The sequence below is a fragment of the Simochromis diagramma genome, unplaced genomic scaffold, assembly GCF_900408965.1.
Source record: "Simochromis diagramma unplaced genomic scaffold, fSimDia1.1 OVJJ01000321.1, whole genome shotgun sequence".
NCBI classification, from domain to species: domain Eukaryota; kingdom Metazoa; phylum Chordata; class Actinopteri; order Cichliformes; family Cichlidae; genus Simochromis; species Simochromis diagramma.
Genome location: NW_024386772.1, coordinates 4,018,481 through 4,035,719, shown reverse-complemented (window position 1 = coordinate 4,035,719; position 17,239 = coordinate 4,018,481). Strand labels below are relative to the sequence as shown.

The window sequence follows — 17,239 nt, the reverse complement described above, 5'->3', positions numbered from 1 at the left end:
GCTGATGTTGAAGAAATCAGTCAGACTACATTTATTTATTTATTTTTTTAACCAAGAAATATTTTTCACACCTAATTTTGGTTTTTATTGTAGTTTCTTTTTTTTCTATTTTAAAAAAAAACCATGATAACCTTCTCCTCTGTATCTAGATCTATGGTGGCAGGTTCGGCACTCATGGAGCCATCCAGTAAACCTGGGCCCAACCAGGTGGCTGATGTGGTGTTTGTCATTGAAGGGACAGCGAACCTTGGACCATACTTTGAATCTTTAAGAAAAAATTACATACTTCCAGCTATTGAGTAAGTATCTAAAGCTACCCATTGTTTCCTAACTCATTAATGTCATGTAGCCATGAATTAATTTTATTTCATTCACCACAGGTATTTTAATGGAGGGCCTCCAGCAGAAACAGATTTTGGTGGAGATGTGAGTGTTGCTGTAATTCCTGTTTTCTATCTTTTTAACCGCTTATCCAACTTAAGGTTGGGCTAAAACCTTTCCCAGCTGACATAGGGCAAGAGGCAAGGTACACTGTAGACAGTCTAATCTCTGCTTTTTATTCTTTAGCTTGCATTCCCTGTCACTGTTTGCTGAAATTCGAATATGTTTTTTGAATTCTGTGGATAATTTATTATTACTATTTAATTTTTTTTCTAGTACGGGGGCACACAGTATGGCCTTGTGGTCTTCAACACAGTGGACTGCGCTCCGGAGTCATATGTCCAGTGTCACGCGCCAACCAGCTCAGCCTTCGAATTTGTCTCCTGGATCGACAACATCCAGTAAAAATTATTTCCCTATTACACCTTTTAAACTGCCCCTTTGTTCTAATCATGAAGAGAAATCGTAGAAAATCACACTTTTTTTTTTCCACACAGGTTTATGGGAGGTGGAGCAGAAAGCTGCAGTCTGATTGCAGAGGGACTTTCTGTGGCCTTGCAGCTTTTCGATGACTTTAAGAAAATGAGGGAGCAGATGTAAGCCTGTATTTGTGTTTTCTTCATTGATAAAACAAACCTAGAGGCAGAATTTTTTCATCCAAGGTAACTTGGTAAAAGGCAGTGAGAAGCTAATTTTGGCACTCGCTTAAAAGAACATATTCTTCTCTTTTCCAGCTCCATGTTTGTATTGGGCCTACCAGAGTAGCTTTTTTAGAATAGCAAGTTCAAACAAGCTGTTTTAGCTGCTACCTCACAGTTCAATAATCCTTATTTTTCTTATATTTGATCCCATCAGTTCATCTTCTTTCTGAAACGACATGTTTTAGGATCATTCCCTGTAATTTTAACCCGTTTTCTCAGATTGGCTCCCTCTCTGAGATACCTGCTTATAATGGCAAATGGGTGGGGCCTCGTTGCTCTCAGTGTCTATGATGAATATATTAAGATGTCTGCTGTTATTAACATTATTATGAGACAAATATAAAAAAATGAATTGAGTGTTTAGATCAGTTTTGAAATCTGAGCTTTCACCTCACACAAATTACACTCACATAAACTGACCTCATTTTCAAAACTTTGACCATATGTAACTTTGGTTATATAGATGAACATTCACCAAATTAATGGTAAAGGAAAAGTATAATAGGTTCTCTTTAAGAGGCAAAACCATGATTGAATCATTATAATAAAAGTCTTCCTTTATCCCCAAAATAACTGGGTCTTCTTGCTAAAATCATCTTTAAAAAGTTTCTAATATCTCATGAAATTCAAGTAAAAAGAAAAAAACAATTACAACAACGCCAGTTTTCTTCTTTGAATTGGCTTAGTAGTGATGACAATCTAAACTTTTATGTCTCTCCCTCTTTCTGTGTGCTGCTGCAGAGGTCAGACCCACAAAGTGTGCGTGCTGCTGTGTAATTCCCCTCCTTACCTGCTTCCTGCTGTGGAGAGTGTCAGCTACACTGGCTGCACAGCAGACAGCCTGGTCAAAATCATCAGAGATGTAAGTAAACACAGATTTTGTCCTCAGTAGATACTTGGAGGACAGGCTGGCTTTTTTGGTGAAGGTTATTTTTACTGGGTTAGATATAATCATAGTATTAACCTTGATATATATTTGTTGTTGTTTTTTGTTTTTGTTTTGTTTTTTGTTTTTTTTGTTTTGTTTTTTTAGAGAGGAATTCATTTCTCTGTTGTGGCTCCTCGGAAACTGCCCCCTCTAAGGGCTCTGTTTGAACGTGCGTCACCAGTAGGGGGGGCAGTTGAATCTCTTCCTGACTACAGTCAAGATCCCTTCCACATGGTCCTAGTCAGAGGCATCTCGCTTCCTGGTGAGAAAACTATGCCTTGTCCACTTGTAGCACATGTTTGTGTTTTTTTTTTTTTTTTTTTTTTTTTTTTGTTTTGTTTTTTTTTTTTGTTTTTTATTTTTTGCTCTTATACTAAAGATAGGTTTTAGAACAAAAAGCCTTGATGAATTTTCAATTTTAAGTCTTCTTTGATACACAGTGATATGTAAAGGTATTGAGACTCATGTTAAAGCCTTAGCTTTTACACGCTGGGTGCCATTATGCTGGTTTTCGGGTGGAGGAATTGTTCTTATTTAGATTTGAGAATGGACTGCTAAGTTGTCCGCTTGGTTGGAACTGTAGTTTTGGCACTTTGACATTTTTAGCCCTGGAGGTTGATGTTTAATATGTGAGTAGACAAGTGTACAATGCTGTGAAAAAACAATTTGCCTCCTCCTTGTTTTCAACATATTTGTCACATTTACGTGTTTCACCCTTTCAAAACATTTTTAATATTAGTCAAAGATGATCAAAGCAAAATGCAGTTTTAGAATGAGGATTTCATTTATTAAGGGAAGAAAAGTTATCCAAACCTATCTGACCTTATGTGGGGAAAAAAAAAGTTATTTCCTCCCTTGTTAAGTCATGAATTAACTGTGAGTAATCACATTTTTTGAAAGCTGAGTTCACTTTTATTGGCCAAACCCAGGCCTAGACTCTCGTGAACCATGCTGCTAGCCATTATCCACAAATGAAAAAAACAGTGGTGAACATAACCAGGAGTGGCCAGCCTACAAAAATTACTCCAAGAGAGCATGAACGACTTATCTAAGAGGTCACAAAAGGACCCAAAACAACATCTAAAGAATTGCAGGCTTGACTTGCTTCAGTTACGGTTGTGGCTACACTTATGATTCAACAAAAAGAAAGAGACGTGGCATAATGGGATAATTGTAAGGTGAAAACCAATGCTGACCAAATAGAGCACAAAGGCTCATCTCACGTTTGCTAAAAAAAAATGTCTTGATGAACCCCAGGAGTTTTAGGAAAAATATTCTGTGGAATACAACTGGCATAAAACTAACGTGGCATTTCATAAAAGAAACCTCACACCAACAGTCAAACATGGTGGTGGTAGTATGATGCTGCTTCAGGACCAGGATGACTTGCAAAATTTGAGGAACTATGAATTCTGCTCTCTTCCTAAAAATCGTGAAGGAGAACGTCTGACTGTCAATTTGTACCCTGAAGGTTATGCAGCAGAAAGTGATCTGAAACACCTCACTTGTCATCGCCATTGTCCATGCTGATGACAACTTGCATATTAACAATCATGAAACTGAGCTCACAACCATCAATGGTGCTAGTTTTTGTCATAATGCAACTATACCATTTAGAAGTTTGGGGATACCTGCTGTTAGCGGAAACTCAAGAAGTTCCCACTAAATTCAGATGAACAGAATGAACTTTCTGGGTTTTCCTTACCTCGATGATTGAGCATGCATTAAAATACACCAGTCACTCTGCTACTGAATGGCTTAAAAAAAAAAAAAAAAGAAACAGTGCAAAATGAAGTTTCTGGAGTGGCCTAGTTGAAGTCTAGACTTAAATCCATCAGAAATGCTTTGGCATGACTCCCATGCTGCTGAATTTAAAAAAAAAAAAAAAAAAAAAAAAAATCTACATTTATCACAAATGATTGATTTCAGATCTCCCTGCCACAACCAGTTATTAAGTTTAGTTTTTCACTCAGAGCCAGGTTTGAATAGCTTTTTTCCCCTTAATAGATGACATCATCTTTTAAAAACTGCATTCTCTATCTCTTCTGGTTATTTCTGTCTAATTTTAAAATTACTGAAACATGACTGTAACTTTGTACATCAGTTTATGAATCATCCATTTATATAAGATTTTTATTTCACTCTGAGCTCTTATTTATTTGTAATTCTTAAAGGAATTTCTAAAGACTTAGCTACTGTTCAAGGTTACTCCGACACATCTCTGTGATCAGAGTCATAAATACATATCATGCTTCCAGTTGTAAGAAGTGCAAAACAGAGCAAAAAAAACACTTGTACCTTTTCAACTGGACTTCACTAAACAATGGGTGATGTCCCTCATACAGACTATGAGCTTATCTCCCCGTCTCTCTCTAGTTTCTGCAGGTGGAGGACCCGGGCCGCACAAACCTGTCATCCCCCCTCCGGTGCTGGCTAGTAGTCAGCCTGTTGTTGGAACTCCACAGCCCCCTCCACCAATAAACACAACCCCTCCTTATCAGGTAATGGGCAAGCAGCCATATAGTGTAAAGCTGGCTGGAGACTAATTCGTGCTGCCTGCTTCTGGCTCAGTTTCAGACAGCGGTGCTTATGTTTCTTCCCTTAAAACGTTTTACCAAGCATTGTCTTCCTTTAATCTGCCCGCTGACAGAATACGCCTCTGACTGCTGCTCAGGTGGCTGCACAGATGGTCATGGAGGCAGCCAACAACCAGAAGAGTCGCTGTGAGTTACCAGAGGGCTCTTTGGGTCTTTGTGAACAATTTATACTAGCCAAGCTTTTACTTGCAGCGTGTCTGTGTTTACATAGACCATGTGTGATTATGCCTTGGTGTTTAACCCTACAGCACATTTATATACGGTATGATATTGTTTGGATTTATGCTTTTTTTTTTTTTTTTTTTTTTTTTTATTTATTTATTTATTTATTTATTTATTTATTTATGTCAGTCTTGTCTTTTTATGCCTTCTTTCCTTCCTTCAGTCCCAGGAATGGGCCAAGGGCCTCCATTTCCCAGTCACCCTGTAGTCAAGCCCATTCAGCCGAGCTTATCAACAGTGAGTACGGTAAATACGCCAATCCAACCAGTTACTCCCAATCAGCAGCCAGTCCCACCCTCAGGACAGCCAGTGCCCAGCCAGCCGCCACAGCCACTCCCTCAGCAGCCACAACCCTCTGGAAATCAGACCACGCAACCATCTGCAGCGCCCGCTATGGTAATTTCTGTCACTGTAGCATTTCTGTTTCTTCTTCTTCAACTTCCAACCCCCTTTTAAGGGTTAAAAATACAGGAATTTGCAAACAAAGCATTAAATGCATTATTTTTACATTTGGGAAACTGTTCGTATTTCTTGTGTTGCTAAGAGTTAGATTAGAAGAACCGTAGCTCTGTAATGTGTCCCTGGAAAAAAGCTGCAGAGATCAAGCTGGTAGCTCAGACAGACTCAGTGGAGCTGGGTCTGACCACCGATGACAAACTCAATATACTTCAGACATTGAGGAAGGAAAAACACTTAAAATAAACCGATATTAGATAGGATATGAAAACATGTTACAAGACGTTCATGTATTATTAAAAGGTGACAAATTAACATCCAAAAAAACGAATAAACTGCGACCAAAAAGTGTGGAACATGATGGACGCTGCTCTAAAATTCATGACAACCTCTTCAATATAATTTAAAATCTAAAATAGCAAAACAATAAACCATCCAGCAATTCACTTATTTGGGTCTGGGTTGCAGGGCAGCAGCCCCTCTCGCGAGCCATTTCCTCCAGCTTATCCAGGAAACATCAAGTCCAGCCAAGAGATATAATCTCTCTAATGTGTCCTGGGCCCAACCTGGGGCCTCCTGCCAGTAGGACGTGCCTGGCCAGACAACTTTATATCCAGGACTACCTCAGCTGCCTCCTTTCAATGTAGAGGAGTGGCGGCTCTACTCTGAGCCCCTCCTAAATGACTCAACTCCTTACAATACTGTTAAGGGAAAGCCCATCTGCCCTTTGGAGAAAGCTAATTTTTTCCACTTGTATCCATGAGCTCATTCTTTCACCTTTAAAAGAACTAGCAATAATGGTGCAATAAGATATCTGCATAACATTTAGGACACAACAGTTTACTGGTATTTCACATCAATTAAAATCTTAACAAGACTTGGATTAAATGAGTAGTAAGTCTGGTGCTGAGTAGTGACAATTAGTCGTATAGTCGCACACATGCCTACTAAAAACAAGAAGTGTTTTTCTATATAGGGGATATTAGCGATCAATCGTGATATCATGACCATTCAAACAGCAGTCGCTTTCTAAAACATCGGATATGTATCGGATTCAGTACCACATACGAAAGTGACCCAGATCGGATTTGAAAATATCGTATTTGTGCCGTTCACACTGTCATACCATGATCGGATATGGGTCGCATAGGGTCAAAAAAGTCGGATTTGATGCGCTTTCGCCTGCAGTGTGAACGTAGCCTTTGTACACCTAAGTCACATTCATGCCTTTATTTTTCTGTTCTGTTTACACATTTTGTTCAAACCCAGAGAAAAGAAAAGGGGGGAAAAATAGTTGGACTAATGCTGAAGAGATACAGTACTCTGCATACAGAAGTTCATTTTCATTCCATGTTCCAGTGGCATATTGTGTTTCCTAATCCAGGTTTATTTTGTGAAAAGGCTAATTGATCTTTGTGGGGGGGAACCCCATCAAATTATCCCAACACAGAGCTGAAACTGCTGATTAAGGAAGCAATAAATCTGTCTAATTGAGTGAGCATCAGCCTCTGTGGGTCAAATACTCTCAAGTTGGCTGAAAAAATATTGGGTTATCATAGGTTTAACTTGCTGTTTTCACCCCTGTAAACTCTATCAAAGATTAAGTCATACTGATATTCTCACATGTAAATAGCCCTGCTTCACTTAGAAAGACTCGGGACTTTACTTGGTAATGCTCTGCAAGCAGCAGCCTTGAGCAGAGTTTTCAGACCAGCACACTGTCTGAAGCCTAATATCAAAATGAATTTTAAATGCTGCTACTACTACTATCAGATCAAAACCAGATGAGAGTCGCTATTCCCCAGAAGATCATTGTGGGTTTTTTTTTTTTTTTTTTTTTTTTTTTCCCCCCTCGTTTTCCAATTAATTTATTAATGTTCCTTTTTTTTTTTTTTTTAACAGATTCAATTGTCTAAAATGAAACAAATCTTACATCTAATAATGTAGTTCGATCAGCTCTAAAGAATTATGTTTTACTATTGAAATAATTACTTTTCCTATGAATTGAGAAGTAATTCTTTATTCCTGGAAAAGTGTTGTATTGATAGCGTCCTCTAATTTCCTTACAGCCTGGAAGTCAAGTCAATCCAAACCCAATTCCACAAGGACAAGGTGTCACCAATAAAGTAGTGGCCTGGACTGGTGTTCTCGAGTGGCAAGAGGTAAAACAGATTCTTTGATTTTGAATTAATGTTCATTCAATGGGAAATAAATGGATGTCTTATTTTTATTGAGAGCTTTGTGATCAGAAAGTAAAACCATCAAGGAAAGAATCACTTAAGTCATCAGAGTTCAGACAAAAGAGGCCTGGGAAAACTGCTAATACTAACCATTCTCCTCCTCAGTGGGCCTCACCACCAGTACATTGTGGAGCTCCATTTACCAGTCAGCTTGCAGATGTTTCTTTAAAAATGTGAAATAGAGCTTTTTAGCAGCTGACCATTACTTTAGTAAACATTGAAAGTCTGATACTTTTTATTGGTGTGCTGCAGCAGCTGCAAAGGAGTCTGAGGAAAACATATGTTTTCCTTTTTGTCACAGCAAAAATAAACTAATTAAGGGAAATCCGGAAAGATATTGAAGAGTTACAGGTTGGAAAAACAAGGTAAATAACTGATTACTTCAAATGCAATACTAACATGTGTTGCTTAGTTTAGCTGGAGGGTAATCTAATGCATTACTTTACCTAACACTGCCCTTGGCTCTGTAAGTCAGTGAGAGCGGATGTTCCTCATATCCTCACATCTCATGCACAAACCCTCTGTTTGTAGGAAGGAGCCAATCAGAAGAGAGCTGTCTTAAAAAAAGAACCTTGGACGTCTTAGTTTAGACAGAGGGGCTGTACATTATGTTGCATTTATTTACTGTGCAAAATTTGTATGTTGTTATCTTAAAAAGTTTTTGTCTTTGCAAGCTTCAGAGGGGCTACAGACAAGTTACCTGGTTCCAGTGTTGGGGAGTAACGGAATACATGTACCGCCGTTACGTATTTAAAATACAAAATATGAGTAACTGTATTCCGTTACAGTTACCATTTAAAAAGGTGGTATTCAGAATACAGTTACTTTGTTGAAATAAATGGATTACACGGCGGTACTTTCCTGTTTCATATTGTCGCGGGTCAGGACTGTTTGGGTTTTGTTTGACAGCTACGTTCTGTTGTTCCAGGCGGCAGCGTTATGGTTGCCATGGTTACAGGGCGCTCTCTCTCTCTCTGCGACTGTGTTTCCTGGGTGAGAGAGCGCCTTTTCGTTGTTGTTGTTGTTGTGCTAAGCTAACAGGCAGAATGCTACAAGCATAGCTCTAAAGAATGTAGCATCATGGGCAGTGTAGTCCGTGCTGCAGGGAGAATGGACTGCCATACACGTTATGGGTCTGTGAGCGCGAGGAGGGAGAAAAAGGGGAGTGGAAAGGTACGAGTTGTCATCGAGGAAAAACGGGAGCTGGAAGCATGTAAATATAATAATAACCACTTCAGCCAAGAAGAGTGCCTGACGAGCCCAGTTGTAAGTAAGCTGTTAAGACTCGACTGTACACAGTGTTCGTGTTTTCCTCCGAAAACAAGAAGTTCCGTTGGAGCAGTCTTTCAACGCCTCTCTCTGTCTCTCGCAAGAAAAGTTGACCCACACAACAAAGTAAAGCTATTTTTCGGCTACGAGCCGACAGGGACCCCGCCGTATTAGTCAGAGGTCCCTTTACTACAGTTCGGAGTCGCGGACCTTCAGTAATAGTAATAAATCACACAGCAATAGTACATTCACGTTGTTGTAAAAAGCATGATAATATATTAAGTAATCCAAAGTATTCAGAACACGTTACTGTCATTGAGTAACGTAACGGAATACGTTACAGAATACATTTTGGGGCATGTAATCTGTATTCTGTAATAGAATACATTTTGGGGCATGTATTCTGTAATGGAATACATTTTAAAAGTCACCTTCCCAACACTGCCTGGTTCCTTGTGTTTCCATTCCTAATGCTAAGCTAACTGGCTCCTGGACTCAGCTTTATATTTTCTGTCCTTTTGTAATTGATAAGTATTTTTTTGAAACTATCTTCAGAATAAGTGAATTAGATGTCCCTGCTGTAAATCAACCTGTATTAGATTAGAATAAAAACCAGCACAGTCTGAGACTTGCCCTACCGCTGTCTAGGACCTATCACAGCAGTAAGTCTTAATAACCACCTGCCATTGATTATTGTACAGCTTGATTAATTGCACATCATTTTATTGTGCTACTTCTATTGGTTTTTGCCCAAGGTCAAATCGATTCAGTTTACAGTTGCATTGCTGAGCCAGGAAAATGGATGTTAATTCCTTTTATGCGACACTCATGAGGTCTTCCAGTGTTTGTGTTTAGCGGACAGACTCGGATCAATTCCCTGCATCGACTCCAGCCCCCGTCTTCTGTTTGTCAAAATTATACAAGTCGGTTAAACGGACAGGAATAAGAATGAAGAAGCTCTGGAGAATCTAAATCTTGTCTATGAAAATACAAACCGTCACAAATGATCTGAGTGGACAAATTAGAAGCATGAAGCATTGCTCTTAATCTGCTGCCTCCTACTGCAGTTAAGTCATCAGGCTTTCAGCTCTGTAAGTGATTCTTCTGTGGCACAATCTGTAATGTTGAGAACAATTACAATGCAGACACTAAAACTCATTTGGAGAAATGGCTGTTGATAAAAACTCTCAAGGACTGCCAGCACACTTGGATGGCGCTTGCTCGGGGTACAGTGTTATCAATATGGTATGTTCTGTTTTTGGCTGAATTTCAATCTGTTATTCTATGAAAGCTTTTCTCGTCTAAAATGTGGCGTGTTTGCGGTTTCCACTATGGTTTACTGACACACTTTTTAAATCCACCTCTAATTTAAAGCAGATTAGATTGTTTTGTTACTGTCCACATTCCTGGCTCCTTTTCTTCTCCACCTTAGCAAGCCCTGGAGATAAATAACCCATTTGTCTGCAGCACAACACATTTGTAATGGTCTATAGTAGACCTGACTAATATGTGATAGATTAGCCATTGATCTTGTATTGATGCGCTGAAGACGAGTGCTGGCAGTGTTCCCAGTGGGATTGCTGCATTGATGTGCTTGGAGAGAGCGCCCCTCTCCTTTTAATTCTTGACAATTTGTTTAGGTCTTAAAAGTCCATCCATTTCTTTAAATTGCTTTTTCTGATTGAGGTCACTGGCAGAGGCTTGAGCAGGGCAGCCCACAGATCCTTTTCCTCAGCAATATTCTCCAATTGCTCCCAGGCCAACTTGAAATCCCAGATACCCATCAGAGCATTCTGGTGTAAATTGAATGTTGGATGGTCAAACACATCCAAAACGGCAACATTACTCACCAAATAGGAACGGTGCCACTCCAAAGCACACTCTTTTGGGAGTTCATTGCTCAAACTGAATAAGCTGTGAGGTATTTAAGCCTACAAAACAACTGACTAGGGCCCTATGAACTGCAATCAGTCATTTTTCTCCAAGTAACATCTTTGGGCTCTCTGAATATTTTGGAAATTATTGAGAGTTGAGTGTGCTGATAAGTAAAGAGTTGCATAACAGTCACTTTTCTAAATTTTACAGTGTTCCGATTTTCTGGTGTTAACAATACCTGATATTTCAATTAGTCAATTAATGAATTTAATGATTTATTAGTAGTAACACACGTGATAATACTGCAAATGTTCCAGCACCATAACTGTCTGTTTAATTTGCACAGTTATGGTTAACTTTATGCTGTATTGCAGCATTGAATGCATGGTTTCAATAATTCAAATATTCAGCATATGTACACGTAATCCTGGTGAGCCTGAAGCTCTGCTTCAGACCACTCTAAATGCTCAGTATCAGACTGTCTGAGTGATCAGACTGTGGTGAAAAATCTGTTATTTAAGGCACAGTTCACACACAAATCAAATATATATTTTATTTCCTTGTTTTGTTTTTTCTGGTCTTTAGTGATTGTTTTTAGAGAGATCTGTTCTTTCTGTCTAAATATAGAACTCAGTGGCACTAGCCTTTGGGTGCTTAAAGGGAGTATATTATGTTTTTCCTTATTTTTTTTTTTGTATGATGTCAGAGAGAGTGGATATTCCTCATATGGTGTCCCACCTATCTGCTGTTCAGACCTTGTATTTTTAAGTGGCAGCCAATTTAAAAAAAAAAAGCTGTCTTACACAGAAGGGAAAGAGCTGCTTTTTTTTTTTTTTTAAATATAGAGGATCATCTGTTAGGTTGAAAGCCCAGAAAACGATAAATAAGAATGATTTTGAACTGAATCTTGCAAAGCTACTTTGGCTGAGTGCAAGAATAATGTGCTGAGCGTTTTAGGCTTTTTTGAGTGCATTTCATTTGCAAAAGACCACAATAATTAAGATTAAAAGTTCATGTGACTTATAAAATTATGTTATTGTTCACTCATTTCTTTTCCCAGATTTCAAAAGCTGTTCTAGTGGGTATAAATTATATTGGCCATCATAGCTGTATAGTGAACATCTAATATTGTAACAGCTTTGTCGACAATGAACCCCATAAACTGGCTGCAACTATGCACTTCTTCCCAGGCTTAAAATGCAGACCAAAATAGAAAATTCCCAGTTCCCTTTAATTATTTGTGAAAGAGTAAAAATCTTGTCCACTCTGCAGGCTGAACTTGGGCTTTTTCAGTTGTTTTCTCAGGGACAGTAAGAACACACCATCAGGTCTATTTAGAAGTTGGGCTAGAGGTGCGAATTCTTATATAAAAGTGTTAAAAATATATTTGTTCTCTCTGCATTCTTACTGATTTCTTTGTTCTGCGTGTCCACACTAAACTTAATACATAATGTGCTCAGCCACAAGAACTTTCACAGTTTAGCTAAATCCAGTCTGCCTACTCTGTATTTCAATTTTGGTTTAAGAGAGTCGGCCGTGGTTTGAAAGATCACACAAATGTCTTGGAATAAGCTTTCTGTGAGCTTTAAGGAAGCAAATTTTCTAAATTCCCCTCTTCTTTTTGTCTCACACTCGCCCCTCTATGTTAACCCATGCAGAAACCTAAAGCCTCATCCATGGATTCGGCCACCAAGCTGACGCGATCCCTGCCATGTCAGGTGCACGTCAACCCGGGAGAAAATCTGTGAGTAGCTCATCAGACACCCTGGACGTTAAAAGTGGTGAAATGTTTTTGTTCACGCCATGACTCTGCGCGTTTGTCTCTAAACAGAAACACAGACCAGTGGCCACAGAAGCTCATTATGCAGCTAATTCCACAGCAGTTGCTGGTGAGACCGTGTGTTTATACTGTTTTGTTTTGTTTATGTGCAACAGTGATGCCTTTATGAATGATGCATATCTCGCCTGCTCTCTCCGTAGACAACCTTAGGTCACCTCTTCAGAAACTCTCGAATGGTTCAGTTTCTCTTCACGAACAAAGACGTGGAGTCGCTGAAAGGCCTGTACCGCATTATGGCCAATGGTTTTGTAAGTTTTCGAGCTCCCTCTGCCTTCCTCTGAACCTGGAATGTGTGTCCTCTGCTTGTCCCCGCTCTTGTCCATCATTCAGCATACCTCAATTTATTTTGCATGAGTGCAAATTGCGTGCAGGTTCCACCTCTACCCAGTAGATGGACTGAGCGTGAACCTGTGTTGTAGTTTTATGGTGAAGACTCTAGAGGGGGTTCTAGGCCACTCTTTCTTTTAAAGCTCAACATCATTTTACAACATTATTTGTCATCAGTTTAAACAAAAGAAAAAAAGCTTTTAGTTGTGATCCTTTTCCAAAGGGGTAGCATAATGATAGGACTTTTGTTAGTGTGGTTTATTTTTAATCTGCTGGTACCTTTGAGAAATAGCGGAGGCATTAATGGCATTCGGTCCAGCTGAGCTCTACCTCTTTGCCTAAATTTGATTTGCAGCCCAGGGAAAGAACAGTGTGAATTAATATCATTTGCATTCACTTTATAAAACTGGCATGTTTGATTGGGCAAAGGAGCTTAGGAGAAGGTTATGTCCCCAAGCCGGAGCCCATCACATAATTACAACAGTGTCCCATGTCAGGGTCTTAATCTGCCCTGTGACCCTCTGCAGGCTGGCTGCGTCCACTTCCCCCACACTACCTCGCCCTGTGAAGTGCGGGTGCTGATGCTGCTTTACTCATCCAAGAAGAGAATATTCATGGGCCTCATCCCCAACGACCAGAGTGGCTTCGTCAACGGCATCCGGCAGGTCATCACCAGCCACAAGCAGGTCCAGCAGCACAGAGCGGTGAGTGGAAGTGGAGTTTGTGGGAAGAAGGTTTCAGTGTGGTAAAAAACATGTGCAGCGGGGAGACCAAAGGCAGGTGATAATGAGGAGGTATTTTAGAGATTGGACAGGGAATTGAGGTGCATTGTTTAAGGCGTTAAGTTGCATTGTTGTTGACATTTCATTTAGTGAGCCTGGTATCTTCACAGCAGCCACTCTACTACAGGCATTACCTCCTGCAACATTAGCTGACTGTTGCACTCCCACCTCATTATCGCTGCTTAACTGAAGGCAAATATAGGTGCAAAGCATAAAAGCTCTTTATGTCGAATTTGCTTCAACCACAACACAATGGCCTCTGCAGTAATCGGCGCTGTTTGTTTATTTCAGAATGCTGGGATAATGCACAGTTACTGCTTTTTAATTGTTTATTTCACGTTAATGATTAATAACTGGCTAAAACATCAAATATTAAGGGTTTAATTGCCCCTAAATTAAGTGCTTCACTCAGAGGTGTGTGTGTGTGTGTGTGTGTGTGTGTGTGTGTGTGTGTGTGTGTGTGTGTGTGTGTGTGTGTGTGTGTGTGTGATGAAACTATCACACCTTTGTTTGTTTCAAAGTATTTTTAGGGTTGTCAGAATTTGGCTCTGACTTTGTTAGTCTCTTAGTAGTTTAAAGCTCTTGTAAACTCAGTTTCAAATATTAAATATTTCTCTTTAACATCAAATATTTATATTAAATCAAAGTCACAGAGGGGAAAACCATTGTTGGGTATCAATTATTAAGAGTGAAACACTCAAAACTGAACCAGCATGGTAAGCAAAGACCAAACAGCTGAATTTCATATATTGATTTAGTGGTTTTTTTTGTTTGTTTTTTTTTTTAAATGGAGTTTGGAGGCATGCTTAAATCTGACAGCAAATGATGCACTTATATGGGACCATAAATACAGAAACCATGAATACAAAAGCCTTCAGGAATAATGGTCCAAATTTTTCCAGCTTTCATGTAATTCAGGTGTACCCAGCACATTTTAGCTCACGGGCCACAAGCAGTCCAATTTAATCTTGAGTGGGCCAGACCACTAACGCTATTGCATAATAGCCTATAAATAGCACATTCAAATGTTTCCCTTTCTTTGTTGTTTTTTTTTTTTTTTTTTTTTTTTTTTTTTTTTTTTCTAACAATGACGGAAAATTATCCACTTTCCTCATTTAATATTAGCCCTGCTGAGTCAACAGACGCTCACCGGTCAATTTAATAGGTACTCATGTTCAACTGCTTGTTAATGCAAATGTCTATTCAGCCAACCACATTGCAACAACTCAGTGCATTTATGCATGTAGGCACAGTCAGGACAACCTGCTGAAGTTCAAACAGAGCATCAGAATGAAGAAGAAAGGTGATGCAAGTGACTGTATGTGGCATGATTGTTGGTACTCCATGGTGTGGTCAGGGTATTTCAGAAACTGCTGAGAGTGGTCAGAAAAAGAAAATATCCAGCGAGTGGAAGTTCACTGGGTGAAAATACCTTGGTGATGTCAAAAGTGAGAGGAGAATGAGCAGAGTGCTTCAAGCTGATACGACTGGAACAGTAACATACTGAAAAGCTTATCTGTAGGCAGAACAGAGAGAACCTTGAAGCAGGTGGTCTACAGCAGCAGCAGAAGACCACACAGAGTCCCGTCAGCTAAGAGCAGGGAACCAAAGTTATATAAGACTGGAAAAACATTGCCTGCTCTAATTAGTCAAGTTGTGCTTTGATGTCGGTGTGGAAGGGTTGAAATTTGGCACAAAATAAGATGAAAGCATGGCTCTATCCTGCCTTGTGTTAACCACTCAGGTATGTGGTGGTGGCGTACTGGTGTAGGGGATATTTCTTGGCACACTTTGTACCTCTCAGTGCCAGTTTAGTGTTGTTTAGCAACACCAGATGATACCTGTTGCTGACCGTGTCCATCCTTTTGTGACCACACTGCACCCATCTTCTGATGGCTGCTTCCAGCAAACATTGCAGTCAGTTTACTGTGCTTAAATGGCCTCCACAGTCGGCAGAAATCAATCCCGTAGAGTCCCTTTGGGATTTGGTGGATTGGGAGATTCATATCACGACTGTGCAGCTGACGAATCTGCAGCAACTGTGATGCCGTGACGCTGTCAATATGCAGCAAAATATCAGAAAATTTTCAAGCACCTCGTTGAATCTGTGCCACAAAGAATTAAAGCAATTCTGAAGGCAAAACGGGGTCCAACCCAGTGCTAGCAAGTTGTAACTAATAAATTGGCCAGTGAATATATAAGCACAATTTCCTCTTCTGTCGTGTTTGCTTGGCTCCAGACACGACAGTCAGAGTGCAATGAAGTGCTTGTTACGTCTGATATCAGGCTGCTTTTGTTTCTTAAGCTTGTGGAACTAACTTACTTAAACGTGCATGCGTCACCTGTTCACGTCAGTGAAAAAATTAATTCGTTTTAATTTGTAAACTCCTGCACTTGAATTTCACTGAGATTTTTGCTCCTGTTAAACTCTTGTTCATTAAAAACACATTGCACATGTGTTTTTTGGGATGATTTTTAGGAATCAAGCACTTCTCGTGTTTGTTATTGAGACTGTCTGAAAACAAAGAGGACAGGCAACATGATCTTGAGATTAGTTAGTAAATTAGGAAAAAAGAATTTCTAAAACCTTTTTCTGGCTCCTCTGTAGTTATCAAACTGCCAGCACCAGAGAGGAGGAGGAGACACTGTGCAGCTGCTGACTGATATCACAACTGTGTGTGTGTGGCAGGGATAATTATGTTTACCACATAAGATTCAGTGGTGGTATGAACTCATAATTTGTATTCATATTTTAAAAGAAAAGATCCTCCACTATTGGAGGCATTATTGCCGTTGCTGAGTGTAGCCGTTTTTCTGCTTTTTGAGACTTGTAAAGGGGGAGGAGGCAGTAAGTGTACGTGTTCTAAATATTAGAGGGTTGACGGTTGATATTGCATAGTCCAGTGTGACTTTGTGGCCGGTTAGTATCTTTACCTTGTTGTAAGCAGTGTTGGGGAGTAACGGAATACATGTACTGACGTTACATATGTAAAATACAAAATGAGGAACTGTATACCGTTACAGTTGACTAGTAGTATGCAGTTACTTTGTTGAAATAAATGGATTGCAGGGCGATCTTTTCCTGTTTCATATGTGAGGCTATCCCCTCTCAAATTTTGGTAATTACACGCATTGCCGAAACCCAAATAAAACACGAAATGAAAAGCTCTAATGTAAGGGTCCTGTTAATTTTGGTGACGTCAGTTACACAATGGACCCGAAGCCAGCACAACAGAACCAGCAGTCAAAAGAATCGACCTCCAATCTAAAGAAACATCTGGAAGTAAGTTTTTTTTTTTTTTTTTTTTTTTAGAACTTAACCATTAGCCTAGTTCAATTACCTTGTTTTAGTTGTGTTAGCTACCTGGGCTATGTGCGACTTCAGTGTCTTCAATGTACTTTTGCTGTGTGATTTATTACTATTACTGAAGGCTTCTCGCCACCGACCTAACATTGTTTGCTGGCGTTAGCTGAGGTTAGTTCATAGACTGCAGGCAGTTAGAATTGATGGATAGCATTAACAACCTGCTAGCTGCAAATAATCATGCGTAGTTCTAAAAGCAGTCTATGAACTAACCTAACAATGTTAGCTCGGTAGCGAGTAACCTTCAGTAATAGTAA

The 17,239-nt window shown here is 39.5% G+C and overlaps 1 protein-coding gene across 4 annotated transcripts in view; it reads left to right on the top strand.

Annotated features, from left to right (window-relative positions):
- med25 (mediator complex subunit 25) overlaps positions 1 to 17,239 on the top strand; it is a 33,332-nt gene that overhangs the window by 3,779 nt on the left and 12,314 nt on the right. The window contains exons 2-15 of one of the 4 annotated variants that reach the window (XM_040043574.1): positions 150 to 299; positions 381 to 426; positions 658 to 782; positions 879 to 977; positions 1,824 to 1,944; positions 2,116 to 2,272; positions 4,387 to 4,511; positions 4,661 to 4,733; positions 4,993 to 5,225; positions 7,355 to 7,447; positions 12,328 to 12,413; positions 12,501 to 12,558; positions 12,650 to 12,757; positions 13,364 to 13,540. In XM_040043574.1, the coding sequence (XP_039899508.1) occupies positions 154 to 299; positions 381 to 426; positions 658 to 782; positions 879 to 977; positions 1,824 to 1,944; positions 2,116 to 2,272; positions 4,387 to 4,511; positions 4,661 to 4,733; positions 4,993 to 5,225; positions 7,355 to 7,447; positions 12,328 to 12,413; positions 12,501 to 12,558; positions 12,650 to 12,757; positions 13,364 to 13,540 (1,647 nt within the window). In that variant the 5' untranslated portion in view covers positions 150 to 153. Of the gene's footprint in view, positions 1 to 24; positions 300 to 380; positions 427 to 657; positions 783 to 878; positions 978 to 1,823; positions 1,945 to 2,115; positions 2,273 to 4,386; positions 4,512 to 4,660; positions 4,734 to 4,992; positions 5,226 to 7,354; positions 7,448 to 12,327; positions 12,414 to 12,500; positions 12,559 to 12,649; positions 12,758 to 13,363; positions 13,541 to 17,239 lie in introns of those variants that run through there. The other 3 variants (XM_040043564.1, XM_040043554.1, XM_040043580.1) reach the window with 3 other exon arrangements.